Raw genomic sequence first — 23342 nt, 5'->3', positions numbered from 1 at the left:
ACCTGGCTCACACTCATTCATTAACTTATTTGGTCATCCAATCATTTATCTGGTGGAATTTAGCATGTTCTTCTTTATTTACAAGGTCTTTTTTTTTTTTTTTTTTTTTTTTGCAAGGGAAGTAGCTGAAGTTGACCCACATTTTCCTTTCCTCTCAACCATTGGTTTGGTTCTCTTTCTTCACATAGAATCTAATCAACCTAATTCTTGCCTTGCTTCAGAAAGGTTCTTGCAGGAAGGAAAATGAGTCTTCCCGTCATTACATAAATTCTCATGGGGCTTCCCTTTATAAGTTTATGACAGCCAGGAGTTGAGCCTGGAGCTCTGAGAGAAACAACCGCACACTGATTTATGATGGCAGCTGCTGCTAAATCTTACCCCTTTTCCTTCCTACAGAGCCGTGTTACCTTGGGGTTACAAAACTCTTTTCCCTGTTATTCAGGGGAATAATAATAAAATGCCAGGTTGCAAGTATAAACATGATCATTCTGTGCCTATTATTGTAAATCACATTTTACCTTGCATCAGAAGCACAGAAAACATTTTATGCTGTCAGCCATCTCAAGTCTCTTTAAGAATCTGTTTTTATATAACCCTGGGATGACCTGAGGTATTGTTGGAGCTGCCTTGACCAGGGAAGCTGGTCACACAGGTGATCCGTTTCTCCTTACACACCCAATTAATCATTTTCCTTAAGCAAAGCATTAACTTGATTTGAGCATAGCAATGGGGTTAAGGATGTGGGCTCAAGGCTGCAGTTGCTTGGGTCCAAAGCATTTGTGTGACAGTGAAAAGTCACTTCACTTCTCTGTCATCAGTTTCCTTAGTTTTATTTTTTAATTTTTTTTGAAAAGATTATATTTATTTGACAGAGAGAGACACAGCGAGGGCAGGAACACAAGCAGAGGGAAGGGGAGAAGGGGAAGCAGGCTTCCTGCCAAGCAGGGAGACTGATGCAGGGCTCAATCCCAGAACCCTGGGATCACGATCTGAGCTAAAGGCAGCCACCTAGGCTCCCCAGTTTCCTTAGTTTTAAAACAGGAATGATAATGATGCTGGTAATTATGTTTTCAAGTTCTGTAAAGTTTGGCGTAGTCAATACACAGCATTTAGAGCAAGGCCTGGTATGTGGGTAGCCCTTTAAAATTTAGTTATTTATAACTGTGCTTTTAAGGTAGTGGTTCCTCATTTGTTTTTTACCCTGAAGCCCCTATTTGAAAGAAAAACCAATGTTTCAGATTCCCATGTGATGACTGGAAACCTTTTAGGAGGGGCATCTGGGTGGCTCAGTGGGCTAAGCCTCTGCTTTCGGCTCAGGTCATGGTCTCAGGGTCCCGAGATCAAGCCCCACGTTGGGCTCTCTGCTCAGCAGGGAGCCTGCTTCTCCCTCTCTCTCTCTGCCCGCCTCTCTGTCTACTTGTGATCTCTCTCTCTCTCTCTCTGTGTCAAATAAATAAATCTTAAAAAAAAAAAAGAAACCATTTAAGATCTACATGGTGAGGGAACACACAATGACAAGATGCTAGTAGGAATCCAGTGATACCTCTGTTTTAGAGTGGAGCTCACCACCATCCAGACCTATCCCAGAGTTGGAGCAGGGTCTTTCCTTCTACACTGCTACCCATCTGTTGTTAAGGCTTGTTTCAGGGCTACTCAGGAATGGTAGCCATTGAAGAGGTGACTGTTAACACCAGGCAGGTGGGAAGAGCTCAGCAAAGTCTCTGGAGCAACCACTGGATGCCCCAGTGATGGATAGGGAGAGGTACAGGCACTGATCGAAGCCTTCTGGTCCTTCCAGTCACCAGCATATTCGGACTCACTCCTGCTTCTCTACTCGATGGTCCAGCCATGCAGGACAGAGTCCTGACCTCTGTTCTAGGTCACACATCCCATCCTCTTCTAGCCTGCAGTTCCATCATCTGCTTTGCTTGGGGACAGGCAATGGAGGGGAGTCTCTTTCTTTTTCTCTCTATTCTCATTCTCATCTAATCTGAAGTCATAAAATCTATTGCTGACTTCCTTAGGGTTTTCCCCCTTAATTCTTTTTTTTTTTTTTTTTTTTTTTAATTTAAGAGAGAGAGCACGAGTGGAAGAAGGGGAGGGGTGCCTGGGTGGTTCAGTGGGTTAAGCCTCTGCCTTAGGCTCAGGTCATGATCTCAGAGTCCTGGGATGGAGCCCCGAATTTGGCTTTCTGCTCAGAGGGGAGCCTGCTTCCCCCTCTCTCTCTGCCTACTTGTGATCGCTCTTTGTCAAATAAATAAATAAAATCTTAAAAAAAAAAAAAAAAAAAAAGGAGGGGGCTGGAAGCAGACTCCCTGTCGCATGGAGCCCAACATGGGGCTCAATTCCAGGACTCCAGGATCATGACCTGGGCCGAAGGCAGCCAGGCAGATGCTTAACACACTGAACCACCCAGGCGCCCCTCCCCTTTAATTCTTAAGGCAAGAACGATTTTGTTCTCTCTGTATTTCTGCTACAACAAACCCAGTTCTTTTAGAGTCTACAGGAGAGTGTCGAACTTTGGAGGAGCTGGTCCTAATCCTGTATTTCCCCACCGTATGACAGACATCCGTCAGATCACTTCACCCATTAGTGCCCCAATTTCCTTAACTATAAAATGGGGAAACAAAATTGCCTCCGTTCTGAGATCCTGGATATTTAAATGCAATAATGCATGGAGTGCCTGGTGGCTCAGTCAGTTGAGCATCTGACTCTTGGTTTCAGCTTAGGTCATGATCTCAAAGTTGTGAGTTTGAGCCCCATGTTGGGCTCTGCTCTCAGTGGGGAGTCTGCTTGAAGATTCTCTCCATCTGCCCCTCCCCCCACTCACGCGTGCGCTTCCGCTCACTCTCTCTCAAAGAAAGAAATAAATCTTAAAAAAAAAAAAACCCTAAAAGAAGTAAATAAATGAAATAATACATGATAATGCTTAGCACAGTGGAAGGCTAGGCACACGGGGAAAGCTCAATTTAAAAAACTCTATAGGCACCTAAAACTGAAGACACAAAAGTCTCTTATTTTTATGGAGTCTAAAACCAAATTTGATTGGAAAACGCTCTTTATCCATTCCTGACCTCAACACTGGACTCTAAATATTTAGTCCACATTATTAACACTGCTTTGACTTTCTCTTTTCTAGTCCCTCCATCCTGTGACCTCTGGCATGATGTCATGATGTGATGTCATAATTTACCTCCTGCTCTGATTTGTGAGAATTTCCAGAGCTGGTTCTTGGGCTCCCTCACTTCTTGCATCTGGGAGGTTGCTGGCAGGATTCATGGTCTCATCTGTGAACACTCAGAGGTAGGTTTGCCATATATTTTGCTCTTGGTTTTACTTCCTTGGCCTAACATGAATAATGATATTGGTGAATGGCTTCAGAGACTCTTCCTCCATCTCTGTGTCTTTAAGGAGTATGTTTCTGGTTTGGGTATGATCTATGAAAGTATAGAAAATTAGGAGTGATTATTTAAATCTCAAAAGTTTTCCCTCTGTGTAAGTCAGGTAAGCACCTTCAATGCCCTGATTCACCCACTTGGTTTTCTTCTCTCCTGGGTGCAGGATGAGCTACATAATTTGTGGAACCCAGTGCAAAATGAAAATGGAGAGCTTCCTGTTGGAAAATTAAGAATTTCAAGATGGCTATAGGAGAGCATTAGACCAAGAGCAGTTTTCAGCTCTCTTGGGTATACACCTAGGAGTAGAATTGCTGTGTCTTACTGCAACTCTATGTTTAACCTTTTGAGGAACTGTCAAACTGAGTTCCAGAGCAGCTACACCATTTTATGTTCCCAGAAATGTATGAGTGTTCCAATTTCTCCCAGTCTCATCAATACTTGTTATTATCTGTCTTTTTATTATAGCCATCCTAGTGAGGGTGATTTCTCCTTGTGGTTTTGATGTGCTTTTCCCTGATGGCTAATGAAGTTGAGTGTCTTTTCATGTGCTTCTGGACCATTTGTATATCTTCTTTGGAGAAATGTTTATTCAGAGTCTTTGCCCATGCTACAACAAGTCTAAAACTTAAAAACATTTAAAGTTGGGATTTTTTAATCTTTTTTTAATTGTTGAATTACAGGAGTTCTTTATATATCCTGAATATTAGATAAATGATTTGCAAATATTCCTGTTCCATAGGTTGTCTTTTCACTTTCTTGATAGTGCATTTGAAGCACAAAACGTTTTGAATTGTGTTGAGTTCAATTTATCTATTTCTTTTTATTTTGCTTGTGCTTTTGGTTTCTTATCTAAGAAACTGTTGCCTAATCCAAATTCATGAAGATTTACTCCCACATTTTCTTCTAAGAGTTTAACAGTTTTAGCTCTTACATTTAGGTCTTTGATCCATTTTGAGTTAATTTATACGTACGATGTAGGGTAGAGGGCATGCAATTTTAATTCCCGCTCTGCCTCTCAATAATCATGTACCCTTTGGTAAGTTCCTGAACATCCCTACGTTTCAATTTCCTCATTAATAAAGTGGAAATAACAAACAGTGCCTAAAATCTCAAGGTTACGGTGAAGATAAAGAGAAAATGTACATAAAGCACTTAGCAAAGTCCTTGAAGCATCCTAACCGCTCCATAAACGTGGTAGTTATTACTGTTATAATATGAACAATGGGTAAATGCTTTCATTGAGGAGGTACCATAAAGATGGGCAGCATCTCTGAGAAAGAAATTGGGATGCGGGAGACTTGCTTAGTCTACCTGAAGGAGCAGGTGTGGGATTGTTACCGGAGCGTCTGTTTTGGATAGACCACTGCCTTTCGTTCACCTCTTGGGACTGACAAAAATTTTAATTCACGGGCCCATCCCAGAACTACGGCAAGGAGCCCCCGGGGCATAAAATCTGTATATATGTCAACTCGTCCAGAAGCACACTTAATTTCCAGGCGGGGGTGCGGAGGTGGTGACGCAGATCGCGCCGGCAGCGCCGCCTTTAGCCTTCAGGGGGCGGCCGAGGACCCGGGGCGGTCATGGCGGCTGCGCAAAGCCGTCCCCTCGCCGGGCCGCCCCAGCCGGATCCGCCTGGCTCAGCTGACAGCTCCAAACACGGAAGAGGCGGTGCCGAGCGCTGGTTGAGCCGGGCGTCTGTAGGCCGGCGCGGCGGCGGTGGTGAGGAAACCAGGGCTAGGGCGGAGGGCGGAACTTTCGGGCCCGGAACGGCGGGGTGGCCGGAACGTACGGTGTGGACCGCGCTCCGGGCGCGTGAGGCCGAGAAGAGCGGCCGGGCGGGGACTGTACAGTGGGCCCGAGCCCCCGAAATCCCGGACGGGGCGTCCCCAGCCGGGGCCGGCTGACATCCCACCCACCCCCGGGCCCTCCGAAGAGGTAGGGGAAGGTCCAGGCCCTGCTGGTTGGGGACGCCTGGGACCGGCTCCCACCTCCCACGTTCGTACAGCGCCCTCTGTGTCCAAGGGCTAGGGCCGGTGGCGAGGCTGGGGCTTGCTCCCTGGTTGTAGGTGAGTTGCACAGACAACGACTCAGCACGCCTGGTGGTGCCTTGGCGGCGTGCTGATTCCGGAGCCAGGGCTGACCCCAGCTCTGCAGTTTGCACGGTGTGGCCTGGGAGAATGAGTACGATTTTCCCAGGCCGAAGGGAAACCCGGCGGAGGAGGGCTTCCCTCCATGGTGTAGCGGTCTCCCGTTTGCCAAGGCTAATATTAAACTTGCTGTTCATCTCTCATCGGATGGCGCCGGGGTTTATTCTAGTTCCTGGGTTCCAGATGAAGAAACAGAGTGATCTGAACCCAGATTTAGTTATCTACTAGCGGTGTGACCTTGGGCCCTGAAGGGACTTAAACGGTCATTTTTCTCATTTGTGTAATGGAAGCAGTAAGAGGACTTGCTTCATGGAGTTGTGGGAATCTAACAGGAGGTAATGCATTTAAAGGGCTTAGCACAATGCCTGATACACGCTTAAGAGCCCAGCGTTACTTTTCTTGGTGTTATTGTGAATTCTGCTACTAGTGGGATGTGACAGAGTGGTCACTCAACCTTAAGGTTCTGGTCCCCAGTTTCACCACACTGCATCTCACTCCCGTTCAGTTACACTTTTTTCCCCAGTGCCAGACACAGGGCACTACTAGATGGCGAGGACAACACACAGATGGAAAAGATCTGATGTTTGCCCTTAAGGAGCTAATGCAGTCTGTTGATACAAGTTCAGAAACTACGATAGTGCCAAGGGTTGATGTGGTAATGTGGGAAAGTTATAGTAAAAAAATGTTGGCTGGATCTTTAAAGACTTAACATGTAATTGGAACATTTTTACATAGAATAGGGACTTTGGACGCTGCTCTTGAGAGCTGAGTGGATAAAATGAAACTGTGGGTCTGCCTTGTGAGTTAAGGGACTGGGACCAGGTGGCAGCTTTAGATGGTGGGGTCTGGTGGGATAGGTTATTGGGAGCTGTTTATGGGAGCCACTGTTTGGAGTAGAGCTTCTCAGTCCTAGCTGCACTTCATCACCTGGAGAGGTTGGATAACTACTAATGCTGATTTAATTGCTGTAGAATATGGCCTGGGTATTGAGAGAACACAGTTCTCCAGGTGATTCTAATGTGAAGACAAGCTGGAGAACACTAACCTAAAACCAGAATCATTATAAATTCATCTTTCACCTTATTTATAAATGTTCAAACAGAAACGTAATTATGTTATCACCACGCACTATGTCTGGTAAAATTGTTTAAGATTAAATAAGATAGTGTGAAAGGACGTAATACAACATACAGAAGGTGCTCAATAAATGCAAATTGATTCTGAATTTCATTCTTATTTGGGAGTCACATCTGAGAATCTGGTTTAAAAATTACTGCTTCATACAATATTTTTGCACATAACTTCATGGTGTTCTTAGGTTTCTCTGTAACCACCCTCTCCTTCCCCCTTACTCCTAGTTAAGAAGTCTGGCTCTCAAACTTCCAGAATTGAACTTAAAAGTGTATGTGTGCATGCATGTGCACGCTTTTGTTGTTTTGTTTTAAATGTCTTGGTGTCATGGTTAAATTGACCTAATGTTGAGTGTCCCTAGCAGGAGTAATTCATTAGTAGGTGAGAGGAAAAACTGGAGGGGGATAGGAAATGAAGAAGAGGAGAAGCTGAAGAGGAAAGAAGAAACAAAAACAAACACAAACCCAAGAAGATGTTTAGATGCTTGTTATGGGACTTAGTGCGCTCCTGTCACATGTGACCTTGGTAGTCCACCTTGGCTCCTCCCAGGGCTGAAAGCAGTCAGATAAGGCTTGTCTCCTCCCTGGGGACATGCAAATACCCCTTTAACCACTTGGCTCAGTGAGGCTCTCCTAGAGAAAGTAATATGCAGCTGTAGATTGGCATCGACTATGTTAGGATGTGTTTGACTTAAATGGTAATAACAGAAATTCAGAATTTAAATTTGGAGAGTGTCTTAACACCATCTTTTGTATTTTTTTTTCTGCAGATGGCAGGATTTCTATGGTATATCTAGTATGAGTTCCAGATCTTGGCCTTTTATCCAACTTCAACAGTCACATCTCCACCTTCTGGAGGATAAATGGGATTTGCATAAATTCCAAAATCTGAACTGAAAACAGACTGCATTGCTAATATCCTTTTCTTCTGGTTGTTATCAACAGGTACCAACTCACCTCAACTGGAACATGTCACTGTATTCTGTTTGGGGTAGGGATGCTGCTTAAGCAGAACCGAGATCATCTTCTGGCAAAAAAATGTTTTTTGAAAACAGAGTCATTTTAAATGAACTTTTTCAGGTTTTGTAGTGTTACTTTTTATAATGTCCCAATTTTTTGGTTGTGTACATTTCAATTAAAAATTTGTTTTTAGTTGAGAGAGTGCATATTTGCAAATCCAGTTATAGTCCAACATTGATGGAATGGTAATTTTTTATTGTTACCTTAATAAAGTAATTTCCTTAGATTCTCATTACACATTTTTCCACATATACATTACCTGAAATTGTGCATCTTTCAGCTGATGCACTTGAAAAGCCTTGATTTTACATTGTAATTGTAGTATATTTTCATTCTTAGTTTTGCCTAAAATAATGGTGAATTTTATAATTGTTGTGACAGAGTGTTGTACTTGAAAAATTTAGTGTTCCTTTGCTGGCCTCTAAGTTATCTAACCTCTCCTATAATATCTGTCTCTGTAACATTCTTTAGAACAGAGTGTTCTCAACTGGGAGCAGTCCCTCTGCTGCACCCCTGGGGGGGCACATTTGGCTATGTTGAGGGGGAGGCACGCTGTTGGCATCTAGTAGGTTGAAGCCAGGGATATTGGTACATCCTGTAGGGCACAGGACAGCCTCCCACCACAAAGAATTACTTGTTCCAAAGTGTCAGTAGTACTGAGGTTGAGAAAACCTGCCCTAGAGATTTCTATGCATTTAAAAAAAATTTATTGATTTTTAGGAAGTGTATCACATATACTTTAATCTTTCTGTGAGCAAGACACTTTGCTTGTTTTGGGTGGCAAGTCAAGATAATTTGTGATTTGTTCTTTTTTTTTAAGATTTATTTTAGAGAGCTTGAGCAGGAGGGGCAGAGGGTGAGGGAGGGAGAAACTCAAGCTGACTCCATGCTGACGTTGGACCTGATGCGGGGCTAAGTCCCACAATCCTGGGATCACTACCTGACTCAAAACGAAGAATCAGAAGCTTAACCAACTGTGCCACCCAGGTGCCCTAATGATTTGTCCTTTTTAAAAATTTTTTTTTAATTCATGCTTTTCCCCCCTAAATCAGTGATACCTATAGCTGATGAAGTCGGCAATTAGAAGCACCACAGCTGGGGCGCCTGGATGCTTCAGTGGGTTAAGCCTCTGCCTTCGTCTCAGGTCATGATCCCAGGGTCCTGGGATCGAGCCCCACATCAGGCTTTCGGCTCAGTAGGGAGCCTGCTTCTCCCTCTCTATCTGCCTGCCTCTCTGCCTACTTGTGATTTCCCTCTCTGTCAAATAAATAAATAAATAAATAAATCTTTAAAAAAAAAGAAGCACCACAACCATCATTTTTGAAAAAGCTGTTACGATTGAGGCATCTGGGTGGCTCAGTCATTAAGTGGCTGCCCTCAGCTCTGGTCATGATCCCAGGGTCCTGGGATCGAGCCCCGAATCGGGCTACCTGCTCAGCAGGGATCCTGCTTCTCCCTCTCCCATTCCCCCTGCTTGTGTTCCCTCTCTTGCTGTGTCTCTCTCTGTCAAATAAATAAATAAAATCTCAAAAAAAAAATACACTGTTTAAAAAAGAAAAGCTGTTATTATTGCAAAGTTACTAGGATATTAGATATCTATCATTTCTTTTTTTTTTTTAATATTTTATTTATTTATTTGATAGAGAGAGAGATCACTAGATATCTCTTATCATTTCTAGTTGAGCAGGAAAGTGAGAATATTGATTCTTTGCAGTTGTTTGTGAGGAACTTCACTTTTTTTTTCTTTGGTGCCAAACTCTGTGCCTTTTCTATTCTTAACTAATTGGAATAATTGTCTTCAGCTTCTCAGAAAATTAAATGTCGTCAGAAGATCGAGAAGCTCAGGAGGATGAATTGCTGGCCCTGGCGAGTATTTATGATGGAGATGAATTTAGAAAAGCAGAGTCTGTCCAAGGTGGAGAAACCAGGATCTATTTGGACTTGCCACAAAATTTCAAGATATTTGTGAGCGGTTAGTTAATAATATTCTCTTAAACAGATTTTTCTAAAGGTTATTCTCAATTTCTTAGTGTACCCTAAATTATTTGACATCTTGTGTTCATAGGCATTAGTAGTAAATGATAGTATTACAGATTGAATGCATGTTTCTCTTTTAATTAAAAATTGGACAGAGGGTAAATAGTTCTCAATTTGATTCGCCTTTTGACCACTGAATTGGGATATTATCCTACATATTTCGTGTGTTCTAATCGTCTAGCTAGCAGTTTATCAGCTATGAGTCATTGGCTGTTAAATAGGGATAATAAAAGAGAAAATGACATAATGTATGTGAAAATGCGTGGAAAGCTTTAAAATACCGTGGTGGTTGTTAATATTATTTGGTTTCCAGAATCATTTCAACTACCATAAACCTGTGATATATGCTGTTACTCTGTGACCTTTTGCTTCAGAAAAAAACAAAAAACTGCTGCTTTTGATAGAAACGTTCACAGAAGACTTTGGTGCACACTTTCTCAAAAAGTTTCTACTATAAAGGCATTGAGTAAAGAAAGTAAGTGTGATAATTTAAAATGAAACTTTGATTGTGAGAGTGTTGTGTGCTGTATCTTGTCCTCGAGCCTGAGATCATTGTATTAGCACAAATTCTCCTAGCTCTGATTCATGGATAGTTGGCACGTGCTGCTCTAAGTAGGTCATGGCTCTTAATAGAAATAAACATCCTTTTCTCTAGATGGTGTCCATAATCATCTACTGTAAAACAACAACAAAAGAAAACATTGTATATTACTTGCTTTCAGTTAGTGTTAGGAATTTGTACTCAAAAGTATATGCGATAATAAGTTATGTGCCTTCATTAGAAATTTCATGGTGCTTAGTAGATTTCTCAAGGGCTTACAAGATTTTTTTTTTAAGGTGGTGGCTATGATAGAAAATGCTTTGGGGGAGGGTCTTTATCCCCTCAGCTAAAGCATTAGTCTTTCTTGAGCACCGCTCAACAGTGATGGACACTCAAGTGTTGACCAACTGATTCTTTCTAATCTTTGTTTTTGGTTCAGGCAATTCAAATGAGTGTCTCCAGAATGGTGGCTTTGAATACACCATTTGCTTTCTGCCTCCACTTGTGCTGAACTTTGAACTGCCACCAGATTATCCATCCTCCTCCCCACCTTCATTCACACTTAGTGGCAAATGGCTGTCACCAACTCAGGTTAGACCCGAAACTTAATTTCTCCTATCCATTTTTAGAAACTTAAAAAACCATCTTTAATTGAAGACTACCTTGATGATCTTGATTCAGTGCATGAAGAACAAATGGCTTTGATTTTGTAATTTTTTCCCCTTGGCTTCATGAATCCTAATGTTAATGAATTGAAAATGTTGGGTATTTTAGAAAGGAATGGCAATGATTAGGATGACTAATCATTTTGAATTGCAGTAAGAATAATTTTTAATCGAGTATATATATATTTTTCTGTATCTTGATATTTATGCATTTAATCTGCATTGTAATAGAGACAATAGGGTCCTCCTCCTTTTCCTTAGATGTTGGTATTACTTTACTTTTTTTTCTTAGTTTCTTATCCAGTCCTTAAATAAAAGATTTAACTGTAATTATGAGGACTAAAATTGAGCTGATGTACTTAGAATAAACACATTTCCTAAGTAAACATAGTAAGAGCTTTTATTTTTAGAGATCTGTGTATTAATAACAAATAATTGTTGACTGGTCTGCCATGGATATAAATGCACGCAAGTAGATATGTGTATGATTCCTACATCTCCTTTCTCATGAACCTCGTATTGTGAAATCTTCATTTCCTCCGACTTATATATCCTTTTCTAGTAACAACCTTGGCTCTTGATTGAGATGTAAATAGGACTTGAAGCTAATATAAAGTACTCTGGATAGATAATGGATCAATAGCAGCTACTTTTCTAGAAGTCGTGATGAAGATTGATAGGCTGATGTATATTGAGACAAAAGCTGTCAGAATTACTTGACCTCAAGGAACAGCTTGTCAGTTTCTCTCTTTTGATCCATGGAGTTTTCATTCCACCCCACGGACCAGTCTAATCTTTCAGATGAGAAATGCTTTTGTAAAATTGAGCTTATGATTTTAAAACAGTTTTAAAAAAGGGTAATACATGTCAAATAAAAAAAGGATATTACCTAACATCCTGATATCTGTGGCAGAGGCAATATATGCAAGACAGTGGATAATTTGCCCAAGAATATCAAGGCTGTTTGACATTTAGATCACAGAGAGTTGACTGAATTCTTTAGATACCGATAATCTCATTCCTCCAGAGAGCTCATGATACTTCATATCCATGCATGTGTGCACATGCGTACACACAGGTAGGAAACAAGGACGGATTCAGTGAGTGTGTGGTTGCAGTTTCAGATTCCAGCCAAGTAGCATCTACTTTTTCTGCTGGCTTTTGGGAGTGTGGGGAGAGGAGAGTTGTTCATTATTTAGTGGGTTACAGCTGAAATTACAACAGGATTCTCTATCAGATAAATTCTTGTGCATATGATTGATGTTTTAATTGGCCTCATATCCCTTCTTGGTTCAATTCTTGTTGTTTGCTGGGCCCTGATTTCTTTTTTTTTAATTGATTTTTTTTTTAAAAGATTTTATTTATTTATTTGACAGAGAGTGAGATCACAAGTAGGCAGAGAGGCAGGCAGGGAGGGGGGGGGGAAGCAGACTCCCTGCTGAGAAGAAAGTCTGATGTGGGGCTCAATCCTGGGACCCTGGAATCACGACCCGCGTTGAAGGCAGAGGCCTATCCCACTGAGCCACCCAGGCGCCCCTGCTGGGCCCTGATTTCTTGTGATTGTGAATCTCACCTGTTGATAGAGAAGTTGACAAATGGTCTTGGCTTTCCCTGGATTGGTTGGTACAGAGAAGGGAAGTGAGTTTAGCCTCATGGTATTTTCCATTATGCTTCTCCCACTAGATGTACAAAAACACAGTCTCTCTTACTCTTTTCCTCTCTCAGTTCCCCCCACCTCACATTTATGTGCATTCCAGCTGCCTCTTGTGAGAAGGGGCTGGAAAAGAAAAGAAGATGAAGGAGAATGTCTTCTTCATTGGACTTGGTGGCTCAAATAGCACTCAGAGCTCCCCTTTTAGTATTTATAACATTTTACACATTTCAGCAGGTTTCTCAGAAGTATGATTTATCTTAGAAGCATATTCATGTAAATGTGAAAAAGCATTTTGCATGGTATTTAACATAATAAGTTTTCAAGTTCAGGAAGTGTTTATGTTTGTGCCTATGGAGGGTTTAGTGAATGGCATCATGTAGAACAAGGAATAGAAAATGTGGCCCTTTTCCACTTGTAATTTAAATTTACACAATTTGTCTGCATCTGGAAGGCTTATTTTTTGTGTTTGGCTAAAAAGAAAAGCTGCTTATAATTCCTGAGCTCTACTTACTAATATTCTACATTTCTAATGGAAAATCCTCTTATATTTCCCTTTCAAATTGAACAAACCACCTTTAAAGAGGAAAAGTCAAAGTAGTTTAAACTTTGGTTGCTTAGCTTAGGAAGTGTGAAACCGCGTTGAGGGCTTATAATCATGTCCAGGTTCCATATCTATCTGTCTCCCTCTGTTAATCAGGATCTTGTGTAAGCCCAGATTGCTTAGTTAAAACCGGCTTATAAACCTGACTAACGAGGCTTCTGAGGTTGGATTCTGTTAATGATTCTTTCCCATGAGTTGACTTTTTGATGGGACTGAAAAAGTTAGAATTAATAACTTGGATGATATTTTTAAACTGCTCTCCTTCTTACCATTATGCAGGGTACCTATAGGACAAGGACCCCAGAGGAATAGAAGTAGTGCATTTCGTTCTCCTACATGAGATATGTAGCAGTACTAAAACAACAAATACAGACAAGATCCTCCATTTCAGTGGCTCATACGTAAACCTGTAGTCTTGCCATTTCTCTCATTTTCAGCTTCTTTTAGCTTCTGACTGTGTGTTCTGCTGTGACTCACATTGTTGAATAGTGTAAGAAGTGCTCCACTAAGATCGTGTTAGGAATTGTAAGGGCTTAACTCAGAAGTTAAAAAGATTTCAAGGGAAATGAGGAGTTGACAGTATCCTCATCTTCCCACACTCACCAGCACCCTCCTGTGCTCTCTCCTAGCTCTCTGCTCTCTGCAAGCACTTAGACAACCTGTGGGAAGAACACCGTGGCAGCGTGGTCCTGTTCGCTTGGATGCAGTTTCTTAAGGAAGAAACGCTAGCATACCTGAATATTGTCTCTCCTTTTGAGCTCAAGATGGGTTCTCAGAAAAAGGTACAGAGAAGGACGGCTCAGGCCTCTCCCAGCATGGAGCTAGAGTTTGGAGGAGCTGCTGGATCGGATGCAGAGCAAGAGGAGGCTGTGGATGAGAGAGCCGTGCAGGATGTGGAATCCTTGTCGAGTCTCATCCAGGAAATCTTGGACTTTGATCAAGCTCAGCAGATAAAATGCTTTAACAGTAAATTGTTCCTGTGCAATATCTGTTTCTGTGAGAAGCTGGGGAGTGAATGCATGTACTTCTTGGAATGTAGGCATGTGTACTGCAAAGCCTGTCTAAAGGACTACTTTGAAATCCAGATCAGAGATGGCCAAGTTCAGTGCCTCAACTGCCCAGAACCCAAGTGCCCTTCCGTGGCCACTCCTGGTCAGGTAATCCTCTACTCTGCTGAGAGCTGCCTCCTGATTCTCTTTCACCAAGGGGGACATCTTCTCAGGAACTTCCTTGATGGGGCTCCTCTGGGCAGGCTGAGGCCGTGGTGCCAGGTGCAAGTTCTTTCAATGTATCTGTCAAGAATGCCTTGATCTTACTCAACTTACTCAGCTGTTGAAGTGAATGTAAATGCTTCCTCTGCTGGCCTGGGCTAGTTCTTGGCAATTCTTGGCAGGGATGAGTGTCAGAAAAGTAATTGTAAAGCATTTTGGTGATTTACTTTATCTGCTGGGATCCCATCAACCTTGCATAATCACTAGCCTCCCTCTGTGTGAGGTTGAGATCCGAAGGGCACATTCCTTGGCATGGTTAACAGAATCAGGGACAACATCCTCGCTTTGACCTTTTTTTTTTTAAATCAACTTTATTAACCCATTAATAAATGGGTTAATAATAATAAATAAATAAATAATAAAAGGTACCCATTTAAAGTGTACAGTTTACTTAGCTTTGACACGTGTAAACCCATGTAGCCCGCATCTCAGTCAGAGTATAGACTTGGCCACATTCGGTTTGGTTTTGAAGTAAGAGAGTTTGAGTTTGTGTGCGTCTAGTTAGCACCAGCATTTTAAGGATTGCCTCAGAATCAGAACTGGTTGGGAAATCCTCACATTTATGTATTTTCTATTTCCCTTCAGGTCAAAGAGCTAGTGGAAACAGAATTATTTGCCCGTTACGACCGTCTTCTCCTTCAGTCCACCTTGGACCTGATGGCGGATGTGGTGTACTGCCCCCGCCCGTGCTGCCAGCTGCCTGTGATGCAGGAGCCTGGCTGCACCATGGGCATCTGCTCCAGTTGCAATTTTGCCTTTTGTACCTTGTGCAGATTGACTTACCACGGGGTCTCTCCATGTAAGGTGACTGCAGGTGAGTTGTAACTGTGTGAACGCAATACTCCTGTCCTCTGCACGCATGTACCTGTGCACACACACACACATACCCCACCCCAAGAAAAAGCTTAAACACTTACACACACACACACACACACACACTGCCCCAAGAAAAAGCTTAAACACTTGAATCGTGCGATTTGGAAGTGTTCGTCTAACATACTTTTTTGTTTCAGTTACTATCCTAGCTAGGCTCTGGAGATAGGGGAGTGACCAAATACCCTCATGGAACTTAAATTTTAATGGCGGAGACAGGCAAACAACATAACAAGATTGGATGGTCATAAGAGCTATGGAGGAAAAAAAAATGGGGACAGGATATGAAATGTTGTGATGGGGAAGTGGCTTAGGATTTTACTTAGGGAAGTAAAGGGGGAAGACCTCAGTGGTAAAGTGGTTTCAATAAAGACGTGGAAGAACTAAGGAAACAAGCCATGGAGATAGCTTGGGGGAGGGAGGGACATGACAAAGAAGGAATGACAAGGTAATTTCTATCTAGGAAACTAGGATAATGCTGCTCCTACTTGGCCAGTGCAGACCATCTTAGCTGTCACTCTTGTTTTCATGGCACGTATGTCTGATAAGTCATCAAGTTCTTTATCATTGGGTCAAGGAAAGCCTCAGAATCTTTCTTCACCCTCAGGGCTTCAGAAAGCCACCATTTATTGAAGCAGGCACAGGAGGTGAAATCTGTTCGTAACTCTGATCTAAATAAGGATTGAGAAATCAGGCCTCTGACCTCAGTTTTACTGGACTTTGATAGCTTAGTCTTCTTACACTAAGGGGGTAATGATAATAGCTATTTCATAGGGTTGTTTTAAGGTTCAGATAAACTATCTAGTGCTTACTTGGAGCTCATATCCTTGTTACACCGATTTGTGACAAGAGAAAGAAATGGAGAGACAGGGCTAGAAAGTTGCAGCGATTTCACAGTAATTTTATGTGTGAACTAATAAAAAGTAAAGCTTATGTTTCTTGTCTTTTTATAATTTTTCTAATAATTCATTTGATTGTATTTTGCAGAAGTTTTGGTCTTTGACAGAGTGGTGGGGTTAAAAACTGGTCCTTTACCATGGATAGTTTGAGAACAAAGGGCTTATCTATGGAAAATGCAAAATGGTAACCATTAATGCCATTATTAGGATGGTTGCTAATTGTTCCCATTAGCAGAGTGTTATTACCTCCAACAAAGTGACCCTAAGAGGAGAACAACTAGATTCTTCCAGTTGCCTAGAGCAGAGTCTTGTAGTGGGTATGGTCAGATGGGGTGGAGAATTCACCAGAGTAAAATAGAAGTCTTTGCTTTAGACTTCTATAACCTTACCCTTGAGAAGCTGAAGTACGTCTCACGTGTTTCATAGCATTTATGGAAGAAATCAAAGAAGCTTAGGGGCTTCAGCAAGATTAAAACTTGCTTTCTATATCTATATCTATATATATATATGTACGTATTAGATACTATATAAAGTATATGAAATACTAACAATTATTTTGAGAACGCTGGAGCAGTAATCTTTGTTCTTAAGAAATCTGGAGACACAAACATGCTTTGAATTTTTAGAGCGATAAAAATGACAGGATAAAAAGGTACATGTCCGCTCCATCTAAGTAGAGGTGATGGAACATGGAAGTGCACCGTGCAAAGAAATCTTCCACAGAAGATCCACAGCGTAAAAAGGGAGTCAGACATCTAAGTAATACAAGGAGAGTAAACTAATAAAATAACTAGGACAGTGTTGAGAGAGGTCTTCAATTAATGGTGTTGGAAAATTAAGTTAACAGAATGTGAACAAAAGCCTCTGTCCCCAAGTAAAGCCCTTGAGAATGGCTGCCCGTTCCATCCGAGTTAAGCGGTGGAACAGTGCCGTGAGATTGAAGAATATCAGGGGAAGGGTTGACAGGAGGAACTTGGCAGTACCTGTGGGTGGCAAATTTTAGTCACTGACTTTTTTTTTTTATTTACAGAACTGAACAGTCTTTGCTCTTGAGCCAAAGATGTTTTTGTTTATTTGGTAGGGCTGGTTATTGTCATATGATGAATGATGCTGACTTTGTGGAGAATCAGTGTCTCTTTCCACCTTTGTGTCTTTTAGCTATGTCATTTTTAAATTGTGGTGCTACTAGTTGCACAAACGTGCCAATATTAATAAGTCAGAACCAACAAAAAAGATGACCTCTTATTCTGATACCTTGCCCAAGTCCACCTTCTCTAGCTGGAGCGTTCTTTTATGTTCTTTGTCATTTGTACATGTGTCATTTTTACCTACTTACATCCTAAATATTCCTTCTGGATTCTGTAATGAGTGTTTTAATTGAGTTGTAGCCATCTCATAAGTTTTTAATAACTAAATATTATGCCATTAAGTGGCTCTTTCCCATGTGGTTATTCCTTTGGACATTTAATTTGTTTGCCTTTGTTATATGCATCTCCATGCATATAACTGTACTTTGGATTATTTCCTCTTGATTAAAGTTCCAGTAATAGCATTACTGAATAATCTAGGGTTATGACCATTTTTTAATGGTTTTTAGTCAGCTTTGCATAGTTGTATAAAAGTTAATTTTCCATTTCACTTTCCAGAGAAATTAATGGACTTGAGAAATGAGTACCTGCAAGCAGATGAGGCCAATAAAAGATTTTTGGAACAGAGGTATGGTAAGAGGGTGATTCAGAAGGCACTGGAAGAGATGGAAAGTAAGGAATGGCTAGAAAAGAACTCAAAGAGCTGCCCATGCTGTGGGACTCCCATAGAGGTAAAGCTTTGGGCCTGACTTGGCAGACACACTTAATGAGCTTGTTACGATTGCCTTAAGAAGCCTATTAATTTTATGACTAAGAAAATCCATTTATTAAACCTACTTATTTGTACAGTGCAAATTCACTACCAAATATTGTTATTGATCTTAAATGCAGGTAGACTTACCTTTTTAAAATGCTTTCATAGAGTGAAAATTGTTCTCACATTGTATCCATAACAAAATTGGGTGGGTTATGAGGAAGGCCTAGTAGAGCTACAATTAACTCTTAATTCATTTACATGATTTAAAAAAAAAATCAAGCCTGACTTCTTAGAACTGTTCATCCTGGAATTTAACACACCTGCTTAAGAAGTATAAATTTAGGAAATGCAGACATTTTCCTATTAATCTAAGCCAAAATAGACATTTTAAATCTATTGATTCTTGACAAAATCATAATATATTTGAAAATCAGAATTTATCTTCGGTTTTGATTTTCCTATTCCAGTCTATTGTATCTGAACTGGACCTGGTGGTGATTCCCCAGTTACTCTATTAAGGAAACTGGCATTCTGTTTAACTACATCAGACGTGTTTCAACCCCATGTTATTTTTTTTAATTTTTATTTTTTTTTTAAGATTTTATTTATTTATTTGACAGGCAGAGATCAGAAGTAGGCAGAGAGGCAGGCAGAGAGAGAGGGGGGGAAGCAGGCTCCCCGCTGAGCAGAGAGCCCGATGCGGGGCTCGATCCCAGGACCCTGGGATCATGACCCAAGCCGAAGGCAGAGGCTTTAACCCACTGAGCCACCCAGGTGCCCTTCAACCCCATGTTACAGTGGAGTACTTGATACGAAGTGTTTACCTAGATTTGTGTAAAAAGTTCAAAGTCACACATACTAAATCCAAATATTTTAGTAGTAATTTACACGTTCAGCTTATAATATCTATGTTTGGTTTGTATCTACTGTTTATCAGAAAAGATTTGGGGGAAATATCTAGTTGTATTTGCTAAATATTTATAAATATGTAATAGCTAAATATGCTAAATATTTTCTGTATTTTACTTGTAAAGCAACAGAGAAAGGCATTTAATAGTTACAGTGTGTTCCTGTATAGCTCAGCCCTGCATGGGGATAAAGGAGATGACTTAGATAAAGTATGTACTCAGTCTTGTTGGCATGTGCTTTTCTCTTTCGCTTTTATAGCCTTGATACTATTCTCTTTCTGTCTTTTCCACCAGAAACTAGATGGATGTAACAAGATGACATGTACTGGCTGTATGCAGTATTTCTGCTGGATTTGCATGGGTTCTCTCTCTAGAGCAAACCCTTATAAACATTTCACCGATCCTGCTTCCCCGTGTTTTAACCGGTATGTATACACCATCCCCTGCTCTCAGCAGCAGTTTTTGGTACTTCATTTGTAGGCCACTTTGCTTAAAGAGTTCTCCTACATATTTTCTCACATATATAGTCTTTTACATTTTCTTGAAAGTGAATTTATGACCAAAAATATGCTGTCCGGAAATTTTCTTTTTTATCCTTCTCAAGTTTTTATAGTGAAAATTTTCAAACACACAGAAGAGGTGAAAGTTGAAAGAGTATGATCAGTAGGATACTGTCTAGCAAAATGAACAAGTGATAATATTTTGCCATATTTCTTTTCTAATACATGATCCTAAGTTGGAGATAGGGTGCTTTCTCTCTAAATACTTCAACATTGTCTCCTAAGATAAGAATAATTCTTCTATACAATAATACTTACATTTAACAATGATGGCATATTATCATTTAATAAACGTGTTTTAAAACTTCATAGTTATCCCTAAAAAAATCTTTCGAAGCTGTTTTACTGAACCAGGATATAATCAAGTTCAAAACATTTTACTTGCTCTTCAGTCTCTTAATATAGAAGAGTTTTGCCTGCCTTTTTTTTGTATGTGTTGAGGGGCATGTTGACATTTGAGAGAGTCCAGACCACTTGTCCTGTGGAGAACATCTTACTTTCTAGAGTTTTGTCTGCTGCTGTTGTCTTTTAGTTTCTCTGTCCTATTTCCTGTAAATTGCAAGTCAGATCTGCACTGAGTTTGAATAGATTTTGAGTAACATTTTTGATAAGACTACTTCCTGAGGGATGATGTGTACTTCATATCAAATCACATTAGGTCCATAATGTCAGGCTGTCCTGCATTAGTATGTTGCTCAGTTCTATTGTTGGCTCCATTGTAAGTATAAGTTTTCTTTTCTGTTGTCAATAAGTAATCTCTGGGGTGATTTCTTGGCACAGTGTGAATATCCTGGCTCTGATTTCAGCATCCGTTGATGACCTTTGTGAAGAGGCATCTCTCTAGTATCTACAGTCATTGGTGTTACTAAATTATAAGAGAAGTTGAAGAAACAAGCTCTGTCCATGAACCATTGTAAATCTAGTGTTGAAAACTGCATACATTTTAGGTAACATAGGGAAGGAAAACAAGTTGGCAGCTATAAAACATTATACCAGTGGAGCGTTCAAGGGCAATGAAGCAGAGAGTAGAGTGATTCACATGTAATAGAATTATGGTGATTTGGAAGAGTTCCCCTTCTAGATTGCCTGACTTCCCCAATCTTGGCTTAATTCCATTTACTGTGTACATTGAGTATCAGTTTTTTGTTCCCATTTCCAATTATTGTTAATCCTTGGCCCTAGAGAGTTGGTCTGGATCTGAAAAGGGCTATTCCTGTAAGCTTCAAGACAGCTTGTTCAGAGGGAGCCGTATTTCAGCCTTCCCTGGTGTAGTAATTAAAGGAAGGAAAAGATACACAAAAATGTTTTCAGAAGAGTACAGAAAGTAATTTTGAGAGAAGGAAAGAGATGATAATGAGTTTTTCCCATGTACCTACAAATATGCCTTATTTTATGGTTCCAGGTTGTTCCATGCTGTGGATGTTAATGGAGATATTTGGGAAGATGAGATTGAAGACTAGTTAACTCCTGCTCAAGATAAGGAAGTGGAATGGTTTGCCCTAATCTTTTGTTGAGTACACAGAATAACTTTGCAGGATATTTAGGGTACTGTTAATTCACTCTTCCTTTATAGAAGATGTGGAAGAACAAGGTTTCTATTTTCGTGTGGTACTACTGACTAAGGCACATTCTTATGTTTTTCAGTGTAACATAAATTATAAGCCAAAGGTTCAGAAAATGAAAACTAGAGAATGTTAAATACTACAGTGTGCCCGAAGCTCTGAATAGTTAAAAAGTAAATATTTATTTTCATCCCCAAGCTTTAGGTGAGGAGAGGAGTAAAGGGTTAAACTTATAGACCTTTTTATCTGAAAGCATCCCTCTGAGGCATTATGTGGGAGTCCCCTCAGTACTACGCCTTAGAACTGGGGTGGGTAGAAAGAAGCCTTATTAAAATTGTACTGAGAGCCTGATCTCATTAACTCCGTGTTACATTCCTTTGAACCTAGGTTTCTGCCAAGTTAGTTTTCTTCGGAGGAAGCCCTTTACTCTGTAACTGATTGGCTGGCTCAGCGTCATTTTGATTTATTGCTTCTCAGAATAGAAATTTATAGATAATTTTAAAAATATTTTTTATGCCACAAACACTGTGGGTTGCCTGGTATTTATTAGTGGTGTGCAGTCTACTGGTTTTGAGCCAAGTCTAGAATTTAATGATCCTGGCCCAGAAGAATGTCAGTCCCATTCAACTCTTCTGGACCATAGAGCCCAGATTCAAAATGACTTGTCTTTGCTACCTTTTGTTTATCCTTCTCTTCCTTCGCTCTGACCCTACCTTCCATCAGTAAGGACGATTTTAATATTAACTCCAGCGTCTCATATTTTTATTTCTGCTGGTGTAAGAGAAAACCTAATATATTCCCAAGCTGAACAAGCTGTACTTTCCTTAATTACCTCCATTTTGAACTCCATACTATTGTAGTTCCAGTCCTCGTTTTCTGGATTCTTTTTAAAGGTCTTCTCTAATGAGCTACGGAAATTTGGCTTCCTGTCCTTTTTTGTAACAACACTGTTTGGGGCGATAATTTTAATTCCTAGATCCCTGTTTCTGGGTTCTGATGGCTTTTTGAAAAATTGTCTTTCCTTATTTTGAAAAAATGTCTTTCCATTGGTGAATGGCGTGGTAGGAAAATAAGATTTTTTTGAAAAAGAGGACAGAGGGATCCAGCTGCAGCTGTGAACATGTTCTTTTTCCCCAAATTGTCATTGAAAACTGGGGAGTCACTTTCAACCATTTGTGTGTGTGTGTATCCAGAGTCAGCAAGGACTGTTTCTGGATTGTCAATGAGGCTGCTTAATCTTAAAATAAAAGTAATTTAAAAATTGTCTTATAATTAGAGCAGAGTTCCTGCTATTCTGTCTCCAAGGCAACTGATCACATTAAAAAAAAACTGTATGGCATGTAACACATGTTCTTTTTTTTTTTTTTTAAAGATTTGTTTATTTATTTATTTGACGGACAGAGATCACAAGTAGGCAGAGAGGCAGGCGGAGAGGAGAGAGAGGAAGAAGCAGGCTCTCTGAGAGCCCGATGCGGGGCTCGATCCCAGCACCCCGGGACCATGACCCGAGCCAAAGGCAGAGGCCTTAACACGCTGAGCCACCCAGGCGCCCCGTAACACATGTTCTTAAAGTGAGCAGAAAAAAGTCATGGAATAGCACCTCCTCTCTTAACCAGACTCGTGACTGAACTTAGGTTTTAGTGCCCATATTTTGTTTGAACCATATGGTTCCTGAGCTTTCATTTTGCACATTTTATATAAGAACTAAAGTTAAAGAATAGAAATGGAAATTAAAATAGTTATACAGTATACACCTAAGAAGAGTGGCTTCATGATTGAATAGGAATTGAGGGGAGGTTTTTTTAGTAGGAGCCACTCAGAAGCTCCTCGATACACAGACTGGTCGGTATTTGCTAGAGGTTATTTTATTTTAGGCTTTTGCACGTTGTGTTGATGATATAGTGGAAGTAGGACAGAAAGCTTCATCATGAAGTTTTGAGAAAGAAATGGGAGGTTCCTCTTTCTTCATGATTTTAAAAAACACAGCAAGTGGTCAGTCTCAGACTTGTTTGTTCATCTGAATGTTTCATCCTTTTTTCCTTAGATACAAACCCATCAATTTTAACAAGGAGTAGGGCTTGTAAGGTCTTAAGTTTGAGATATGAGTTATGAGGTAGTTTTAAGGTGGTGTAGTTTGGGGTAGAATATTTTTGTCTTTGAGTAAAATGAAAAATTGGGAAAAACCCCTGAATGCCCTAAGAAATAGCTGGAAGGTTGGCAGATCAAGAAAC

The 23342-nt window shown here is 40.5% G+C and overlaps 1 protein-coding gene across 8 annotated transcripts; it reads left to right on the top strand.

Annotated features, from left to right (window-relative positions):
* The first annotated feature begins 5077 nt into the window (after positions 1-5077).
* On the top strand, positions 5078-22455 carry RNF14 (ring finger protein 14). Of its 8 annotated transcripts, none has more exons than XM_044225529.1 (9): positions 5078-5117; positions 7446-7620; positions 9498-9667; positions 10713-10864; positions 13823-14350; positions 15050-15278; positions 17883-18055; positions 19284-19414; positions 20952-22455. In XM_044225529.1, exons 3-9 carry the CDS (start codon positions 9514-9516, stop codon positions 21007-21009), a joined length of 1425 nt encoding a protein of 474 aa, XP_044081464.1. In that variant the 5' UTR covers positions 5078-5117; positions 7446-7620; positions 9498-9513; the 3' UTR covers positions 21010-22455. The 8 variants fall into 8 exon arrangements, with proteins under 8 accessions (XP_044081464.1, XP_044081473.1, XP_044081455.1 ...); XM_044225538.1 differs by lacking the exon at positions 5078-5117 and adding an exon at positions 5147-5464 and having other exon boundaries at positions 7446-7590; positions 9488-9667; XM_044225520.1 differs by lacking the exon at positions 5078-5117 and adding an exon at positions 5148-5333.
* Positions 22456-23342: the final 887 nt, after the last annotated feature.

The sequence above is a fragment of the Neovison vison genome, chromosome 1 (genome assembly GCF_020171115.1).
Source record: "Neovison vison isolate M4711 chromosome 1, ASM_NN_V1, whole genome shotgun sequence".
Lineage (NCBI taxonomy): Eukaryota > Metazoa > Chordata > Mammalia > Carnivora > Mustelidae > Neogale > Neogale vison.
Note: the sequence above shows the minus strand (reverse complement) of the source record. Positions and strands in the feature narration are given on the sequence as shown.

What these genes read in the sequence shown, in the direction of transcription:
- RNF14 (XM_044225529.1), top strand. Translation starts at nt 9,514, where the DNA reads ATGTCGTCAGAAGATCGAGAAGCTCAGGAGGATGAATTGCTGGCCCTG. An exon ending in AATGGCTGTCACCAACTCAG is followed by an intron (nt 10,865 to 13,822) that starts GTTAGACCCGAA and finishes GCTCTCTCCTAG; the next exon opens with CTCTCTGCTCTCTGCAAGCA. An exon ending in CCGTGGCCACTCCTGGTCAG is followed by an intron (nt 14,351 to 15,049) that starts GTAATCCTCTAC and finishes ATTTCCCTTCAG; the next exon opens with GTCAAAGAGCTAGTGGAAAC.